Source organism: Mizuhopecten yessoensis, unplaced genomic scaffold (genome assembly GCF_002113885.1).
Source record: "Mizuhopecten yessoensis strain PY_sf001 unplaced genomic scaffold, ASM211388v2 scaffold8537, whole genome shotgun sequence".
Lineage (NCBI taxonomy): Eukaryota > Metazoa > Mollusca > Bivalvia > Pectinida > Pectinidae > Mizuhopecten > Mizuhopecten yessoensis.
The window spans coordinates 379,711-389,138 of record NW_018407597.1 but is presented as its reverse complement, the minus strand read 5'-3'; the positions used below and the strand labels follow the sequence as shown (position 1 = coordinate 389,138).

At 34.5% G+C, this 9,428-nt stretch overlaps 1 protein-coding gene across 1 annotated transcript; it reads right to left on the bottom strand.

Annotated features, from left to right (window-relative positions):
- Positions 1 to 1,212: 1,212 nt before the first annotated feature.
- Positions 1,213 to 7,078, bottom strand: LOC110456147. Its single transcript, XM_021506715.1, has 7 exons — positions 6,996 to 7,078; positions 6,563 to 6,649; positions 5,853 to 5,976; positions 3,305 to 3,454; positions 2,554 to 2,600; positions 1,620 to 1,689; positions 1,213 to 1,291 (listed from the first exon to the last, which is right to left on the bottom strand). Exons 1-6 carry the CDS (start codon positions 6,996 to 6,998, stop codon positions 1,645 to 1,647), a joined length of 456 nt encoding a protein of 151 aa, XP_021362390.1. The 5' UTR covers positions 6,999 to 7,078; the 3' UTR covers positions 1,213 to 1,291; positions 1,620 to 1,644.
- Positions 7,079 to 9,428: the final 2,350 nt, after the last annotated feature.

The following is a 9,428-nucleotide window of genomic DNA, read 5'->3' as shown; positions in this document are numbered from 1 at the left end:
AAATCTGGGGGAAACACTTCTTGAAAGAAATCACCTTCTATGATGGAGTTTATATCTGTATATGTAGGGGTGCTGTGCAGGATGAATCCACTATCCATGTTTATCTCTGACATGCCCTTTATTTTTAGGATCAGGCCATTTCTACTGTACACTGCTACCTTATCCTGACAGGAACGAAGAGAGATAACTCTTACTTGCCATCTTCAGCCCTTTGTATAGGGATTGTTTAACGATAACAAGAAACATATCTGAAAAAAATAAACGGCAATGTTTTGATGTGTGTGGTTATAAGAAGAAAAAGCTGTCACCTAACAGTTTTGTAATATTTTAATAATGATTTCAATTTCAAATATAAAATTAAGCTCTGTAAATTTATTTCACATTCCTTAGTTTTTTCATCCATCTATGACTAATTAAAACATCAGTATGATAAATTGTTTACACACACGAGGGGTCGAACCCAGGACGTCTGCTTTATATGTGAAAATTCTTTCAAGCCGTGTCGATATATTTGACTTAAATATTTTTCAAACACTCTACATCTAGGGGGGGGGCTCTTTTGAAGGTATCTGCCACATTGGTTTTGGTTTTTCGTTATTTCAATGTACATGTAATGATTCCGCTAGGGATCTAATCTGGGACCTCTTGTCTGACACTCTTCCGAATAAACTGAAACGATCCATGGACATTGGAATACACGGGATATATGTATGATAAATAAGGAAGAAGTCAATATATTCTATGCTGAAGAATCTCAGGTGAGATTCGTGGATACGACTCCGAGGAAACAGACGAGTCGCATGTTCTGACACGTCTCCGTCTGTTGATCAGTTTACTCAATTGAATAGACCGAATCGTTTGTATAACAATGTGAAATCCAGGGTTCGAATCCCGGTTTACTCTCGGTGTTTATACTCATAACACTGTTGTTGACTATATCCCGCGAGGTATGGTTTCCAGAAATTATCTAACAAAGCTTTAGAAATGCCGAAAAAATCGTTTCCATCACTTAGTAACAGTTTTTGGCAGTGATTTAGGGACCCTTAAAATATATTGCTCTCTAGCTTATTCTGTACGACTGAATGCTATGTTCACGTTCATATACTATTTTGGTAAAGAAACAATCACGAGCAAGGGTGAAAATGATTGCAAAGCATAACTATTGCCCAGAAAGGAAATATAAAACTATACAAAAAAGACAGACATTCAATCGTTGATGTTTTCGTATTTATTAACCAGATACATGTTAATAAACAACCCACGGATAGGACGCCAATTCAACGGGACCCTCCTTTAAAAAAGATTATTAAATAAATGTTATTGATCGTATCCATCACTGATAATTGAACAACAGGTAGAACTAATTACAATGGAGGTATCAGATGAATATCCCCTAATAAACGTCTGAAGAGGTGAAAGTACTAGGGAAGTACTAAGATACTCTTTTGTCATATCTTTGATATTTAACCATCACAAAAAAAGTTATATAATGTTCATTTGTTAGTATAATGCTTTTAAATGTAAAAGCTAAAATGAAACGATAACAGTTAACAGACACTAACGTTAGGCCTAGGTTAATCTTACAAGGCTACGGATATATTAAAGAAGCGTTTACTTACTTTTTGTGGTCGGTATTTTTTTTGTTTACCCTAGGAGGTGGCCGTAATTCATCAAAGCTGACTCAACTATCTGTTCAAAGAAACATGTTGAAGTTTTAAAACCAAAGATGCACGATAACTTATCGAGTATTGTTCTTTTCTCTTATTGTCTACACACACAATCATTCCAAGCGGTAAAAAAAAACCGTTGAAATAATGTCGCTCTTTAGAATTTTTTGACATTAATAGCACACAAAACAAGCTGGTCATATATACAATCTACCACTTGCAACAATTCCTTCCTTTGAACTGTCATATTAACGATCCAAGACCAACTGCACCGTGCTTTTCCCCCTATAAACAGTAACCTTCCTTTAACTTCTGTTTGGATACAACTATAGCACAGTTTAATTTGGCTAGAATATTTCCTTTGACCAGGTAGCTCAATTGAACGATAGTGTCGCAATCCGAATTCACTTTTCTTTTCAAAAATGATTTTAATCAAATCTATAAGTATGCCGACATAAAACCAGTTTCCAATAATTATTTACAGTTTTTGACAGTGGTATGGGGTTCCATAAAAGAAAAGGTTGACTATGTGGTTTGGGTGTTTAAAGTAATGGCGATTAAAAACATAATCAGATATCTAACTGGGTAGTCGGGTGGTTAAGTGGATAGCGCACTTGCCTTTCACCAAGGCGGCCGGGGTGCGATTCCCCGATCGGACGTGAAAAGGTAAGGGGTCACCTGCCAGACCACGTCCACGGGTTTTCTCCGGTTACTCCGGTTTTCTCCTACATTAAGACCCCACGCGATTGCATCCGGGCCAATAAGAGTGAATAATATAAGTTGTAAAAACTTGATTCATAATTGTTGTAAAATAAATAAAGTTTATGTCTAATACAGAGAGATTGTACCGTGAAGCCGACACATAAAGGTTTACAATTTAACTTACCTTGTCAAAATAGTTATCGTATTCCCGCCTACTGACTTCATTATCAGCTACGTACATACATGGAAATAAAATATTTATAAGACAGATTACAACGATATTGTTATTAAATATTATTATGCCTCAACTTTATAACAGCGTGTCTGATTGGATGATACTGGTCACATGGCGTGTAAATAAAACATCATGTCGCCCTCAAGCGCTCAAGTTTCCCCTCTCATGTTTCCCCTATTTGGAACCTATCTAGAAAAATATACAAAAGCCACCACAACATTCTGTAATCGGGGCAAGTTGTTCCGAATGCCAACACAACTTAGTTCCGATTGACGGAAGCAGACGACAATAATGGCGCCTCAACCTGATCATATCTACTATTGTGTTACTGTTCGCTTTTTTATTTTATTTTGTGGCATAGTACAACATGTATTGCCCTTACTTTAGGGAATCATGGACTTTTGCTTCCTTTCTCTTCGATTCAACATGTTTGATTTGGGTTTCGACCTCTTGAAACATGATTAACATCGGAGAAATAAAGAATCGTGTTTTCCTACAGTTATGGCAAAATTGTATAATATTACATAAAGGAATGAGATTATCACTTCCTTCCTATGACATTGCGACTCCTTTGTGGAAATGAGTAATGTCTCTAAAACATTTTATCCGTTTAAAATATCCACAGAATATAAAGTTATTTCAAAAATAAATATGTGCCTGTGGAGCCACATAGTATTTAGTATGACCTTTATCTAATTACCATTTGTATCCATAACAGTGTATTCGCCAAGGATCGCCGAGCGGTCGAGATATCCGTCTCCATCGTTGTCAAGTTCTTGGAACAGGACTCCGAAGAAGGGGTTATTTCCGCCTGAAGCAACGTATTCTCCCTTGCTGATCCTATCGTCGTCTGGATATAAAAACTACAGTTAAAAGCATAGTGAGTCAAAATCGTGTATGTCACTCAAGACTCAAGAGGAAATATCGGAGACAGGAAGGTGATATGATGGGTTATCTGCGTAGACACAATCCGAAACATTTCCATAAATACTTTGCAAGACGAAAATCTAAAGTATCTCACAAAATTTCTCTTGCCATTTTTTTTAACCATTTTAAACATCTAAGTAATCAAGTAAATATAATAGGTGACACAAATTACTCAAATGCTGACGTAGATATTGAAAGTAATGAATCTTGTATATTTGATGAATTGGATAAAGAAATTACCGAACATAAAGTGACTTCTGCAATACATAATTGAAAAGAAATAAAAGTTTTGGTGAGGATAAAACATTAAACGAACTATTATTCATTGATTGCAAAGAGATACTAGTACCATACATAACTAATTATTTTAACTCAGTTTTTCAAGCAGGATTTTTCCCAGAATCTTCGTCAACTGGGTGTATCACGCCAGTAAATAAAAAGGTGATATTGAAAACACGAATAATTATAGAGGTATTACTTTAGTTAGTTGTATGAGAAAGTTGATTACATCAGTATTGAATGGGCTAATAGTGTATTGGGACACCGAAAATAATATTATAACGGATGCTCAATTTGGTTTTAGGCCTGGATACTCGACTGTTGATGCTATATTTGTCCTTCAGACATTAATTAATAAGTATTTAAGCAAAAGGGGTGGCAGACTATATTGTTGCTTTGTAGATTATAAGAAGGCTTTCGATATAATTGAAAGATCTCATTTGTGGTGTAAATTGATAAATCAGGGTATACGCGGGAAAATGTTACGAATCATACAATCTTTATATAACTCAGTGAAATCATGCATAAAGCATAATGGGGTTTATTCTGACTATTTCACAAATACGATTGGTCTTTTTCAGGGTGAAATATTGTCGCCGATTTTGAACTCCATGTACGTGAATGATTGTGAAATACATTTTATCAAGGAAGGATGTCCTTCAATTGAACTTAATTTGATTAATATTTTTCTGTTGATGTACGCTGACGATATGGTTTTATTTGCAGAAACACCAGAAAAACTACAGGAAGTTATGGATGCTCTGAAAGTATAAAATAACAAATATAAGCTTACATTAATACAGAAAAGACGAAAATACAAAATGTAGTAGTTTTCAGGAATGGTGGCATAATACGGAATAACGAAAAGTGGTTGTTAATCAGTTTAATTACTTAGGAATGCTTTTTAATTATAATGGTAAATTTAATGTTACACAAAAACACGTTCCAGAACAAGCGAATAAGGCGTACTATGCAATTTGTAGCAAATAAAAAAATCATAATTTTAATATTGAAACACAATGTGCAGTTTTTGATACATATGTAAATAGCATTTTGAGCTACAGTGCAGAGATAATGGGATTTCATAATGCTTTAAATGTCTAGAAAATACATATGATTTTTTTTTGTAAACGGCTACTCGGAGTTAAAAAGAGTACCTGTAATAGTTTAGTATATTATGAGTTAGGAAGGATGCCACTGGCAGAAAGTAGAAAGCTTCGAATAATTAAATATTGGTTAAAATTAAGAGCTACAGATAATACTATTTGAGAAAACCTATCAATAACTTATACAAAAAGTACTTAACACGTTTTAGACTAAGCTCACATAGTTTAAATATTGAGCAAGGCAGGTACAGAAATCAACCAAGACACAACGACTTTGTACATTCTGTAACGTTAATGATCTTGAGGATGAATTCCATTTGATATTTATAGGCAAATTTTATGATGATTTTAGGCATGAATATATTAAACCTTATTTTTACAAACGACCAAGTGTTTTCAAGTTAATAGAACTGTTCAATACCAAAATCGTTAAAGATCTAAATAAACTAAGCAAATTTTTGCATCTAAGTACAAAACGACGAAATAATATTGTTTAACTAAATATAATACTGCATGTTCTGTATGTTATACCCACATATGTGTATATTGTGTTTTAATAATCTATGTTATGCATTGTACACTATTGCATCCACTGTAATTTGTGTTATACATTGTGATATTTTGTACATATGTATGTCTACTCTCCGATGTGTTGTAAACATAAGGAAATAAAGAGTGACCAAGTGTTCGAACCCCAGTCTGAACCCCGCTGGAATTTTACACTCAGAACTGCTGTTGATTATACTTTGTTTATTTTATCTTTATGACTTAAATCCATTTAAGGTATGGGTTTCTTTCCAGAAATTAATTATCGAAGATAAATATATTGTCATGTCGGATTAAGCAATGTCCAACACTTAGTTACAGTATTAGACATTGGAACGGATATCCTTAAAGAACTGGTGATATGATACATTTTTTTTTATTTATACATACTGTTGTAATCGATCAGAGCATAACTGGCCACTAGTTCGCCTAGTTCCATTTTACTGTTGTTGTTGAGGTCATTAGCTCGAAATATGGTGTCCACTGCCGCCAGTATGCCTGCGTGGGAGGTGTCCTGGATGTGAAACAAAAGTTAATATTAATTAAAAATTACTACACCAAGAGGAATTCCATAAATAATCTTACTTAAAGAAAAATTCTTAAAGAACAATTCTTAACAAAGGGGTCTTTTGTACCTTTATCTCTTCTCAATATATTTATCTTCGATATATATATCTATCTCCTAGAAGAGATGAAAGTACTTAGGCTCGTTGTTGAGCATTTTTCTTTTTACATCATTTCTTCGTCCGTAAGGATAATTTTTCTGCTTTTATAATATATATAAATCTATTTTCTCATTATTTTCATGCGTGTGAGTACAATATGACAATTCATCAACACAAAAATAAAGGTTTTTAGATGATCTTAACACACACACACATTTAAAATATTGTTATAGATACAATTTGCCAAAAATGAATCGCACTGCATCATACATCTGTCCTCCTAGGGCTCGTCAGTGATGCTAGGCAACCAAAGAGATGGAAATCTAAAATGTCTTCACCAACGTAGAAACAGGGAGACATGTGCACGAAACCCCTTCACTCAATCATTTCAAAACTCTACTAAGATGTAAAGAAAAAATGATATGGTTAACTTACGACCACCCTGGTGTTCGTTACTGCTGCAAATGACGCGCTCAGTCCGAGAAGGAAGATAATTCCAGTAAACACATGCATTCTGATTGTCTAGAAAACAAAAAGTGAGGAAGTTAAATAAACTACCGAGTATGTAAGTATGTAGGAGTGTACAGTAGAGGTATCAATTCACATAAAATATCGAATCGTAAATATCTTTTAACTTTGGAATGATTGTTAAAATTAAAAACAAAATCGTTTTTCCGAAACAAACCTGAAGAATTAACGTTGAATCAATGACTTCACATGTACATTATAACAGACAGTTAAAGGATGAAAAACGTTGCGCAATAAAAAATATACTAAAACTGAAGCCCTTTTAATTGAAAACATATTTTATCACAATTGGACTCTACAAACGATTGATATTTTCCCGAACCCAGTATTGAATACTTACCATATTCCTGCTATTGTCTCGCTACAAATCGTGTCACTACCAATAAAGTCTAGGTAGACCAGGACATATGAGGTTTTCACATGACCTTTCAATGAACTGTTCAGAGGGTCGCTGTCTATATCGGTATTTTGCGGTGCTAAGCATCGTGAAACAAATTATGTAATAGTGGTGTAGTTTAGAATAAATGTTCTTCAGGGCTGTAGTGATTAGTGTAGATAAGAGGGAGATAGTTGAGACGTTTTGATCACAACACTTGAATTCACATAATTCAGCTCTACCCTGGTCACGAAGCGCAGTTTCCACTAATCTTTTGACATCTCTTAAGATATTAATGCATTCTTTCTTACCTTTACTTGTCTGATAGTCAATCAGCCAACTAGCTTAACCTGGAAGTAGAGTGTATACACTGTTTTTGGGTTGATTTGGGTCACCGAGTCGATAAATAATAAGAATCGGCTTGATGACACCCTGTCACCTTTGGACATTTTTTTTCTAACAAGCATAAAACCAAAATGGCTACTATTGTTGAAGTAAGGGTCCTATTTCTACCATTACTTCGGTTTTCCTAAGTAGAACTGAAAATCGTCAGATATAATATGACGATTTACGCACTTTCGGATACGTGCCCTCGGTGGCGTCAGTATAAATAGCATACATACTGTACCTACAAGGGTGCATTGGGGTAAATTGTATTGTAAGAACACTTCGTTGCTTTGGATACGGGATCGTTATGAATATTATTTGCTATGAATTGATCTGTAAATATGAAAGTGGTTTGAGATTTAACACACACAAAAAAAAAGAAAAAAACTTCTTACGCTGAAAGCACACAATTAACCTAGAATGAGAAACCACTTACTAGAAGTTTATAGGAGCAATGGAATTTCATAATGTGCAGTCCGTTTTATCTAAACTTTTAAACGCATACACCAATATCTTGTCAACAAAATGGAAACGTAAATTGGTAAGCTTCATACTTTAAGCACGAAAAAACATAATGATGAAATTATTAATTTTTCGTTGGTTGATCAAGAAAAGTTTTGTTTAATAACATTGTAGAAAAAATATAACCGACTATCTTAATTAATAAGGACTAATAATTTTAATAAGGACTAATAATCTTAATAAGGACTAATAATCTGTATAAGGACTAATACTCTTTATAATTACAGTCGAACCTCGTTATCTCGAACTCGTTTAACTCGAAGACCCCGTTTAACTCGAAGTGTTTCATCGGTCCCGGCCTAAACTGTTCTTAATCTTAGTAATAAAAACTCTGATAGTTCGAACTCTGAAAACTCGAATAACTCGGATATCTCGAAGTGAAATATCGGTCCCAACAACGTAAATCCTACATAAAAATATCGCTTACCTCGAAGTTTCTTAAGATTCACAAGTCGATCATATATTCTTTAATTATTTGATACATATTAGACGCAGTGCTACGGTAAACATCGTTCTCATAGAGCAGCTTACGCTCGGTCATAATTACTTCGATTAAACTTATTGTATTAAAATGTGTTTGACTGTAAAAACACTTTGTTCAAATAAAGAAACAGACTTCATCAATGTAGATTAACAACAATTAGTACTCACTACTTATTGTAAGATTTATATCTGGTCTGCATTTTTTAAATTCTAATGAAGCTGAATTCATTCAATGTTCAAAAAGGAAATATGATGTTTCCAGGACTCTTTGATTTCACCCTAAAATATAATAATATAATTGCCGATCTAATACGGCTTTCGAGAACTAAATGTGTTTAATATCTACCAGAATTTGACATAACAGACACTGCATGAACCTCATTTTTATCTTCATATCGTGACTAATGATCAATAGTATGGACAATTTACTCAGCGACAGTTGAATTTAAAGCAGCTATATTTCAGCCCTTATACAGTTAACATTTCACGGCTGATTCGCTAGTCAAGGATCAAACCAATACCAGGTAAGTCAAATTTGCTGATCAATGTGACATGGTAAAAAACGAAAAAGGTTCTTAATTTTAAGAGAAAACCTAAAACATTGACCTGAACTTAACCCTAAAAACAATACTAGTTTCAGGTAAATTCAGGTCGAATTCACTTAAATTTTAGAGTTCCCAACCGGTTCGGCGTTCAAGACTTTGGTCCGAATAGACAGTAATGTCCTCCGTGATAGCTGTTGACTGATGACGAAGGTTGATGAAGGCCGTGGATAACCTCCGTGATAGCTGTTGACTAATGACGAAGGTTGATGAAGGCCGTGGATAACTTCCGTGATAGCTGTTGGCTAATGACGAAGGTTGATGAAGGCCGTGGATAACTTCCGTGATAGCTGTTGACTGATGATGAAGGTTGATGAAGGCCGTGGATAACTTCCGTGATAGCTGTTGACTAATGACGAAGGTTGATGAAGGCCGTGGATAACTTCCGTGATAGCTGTTGACT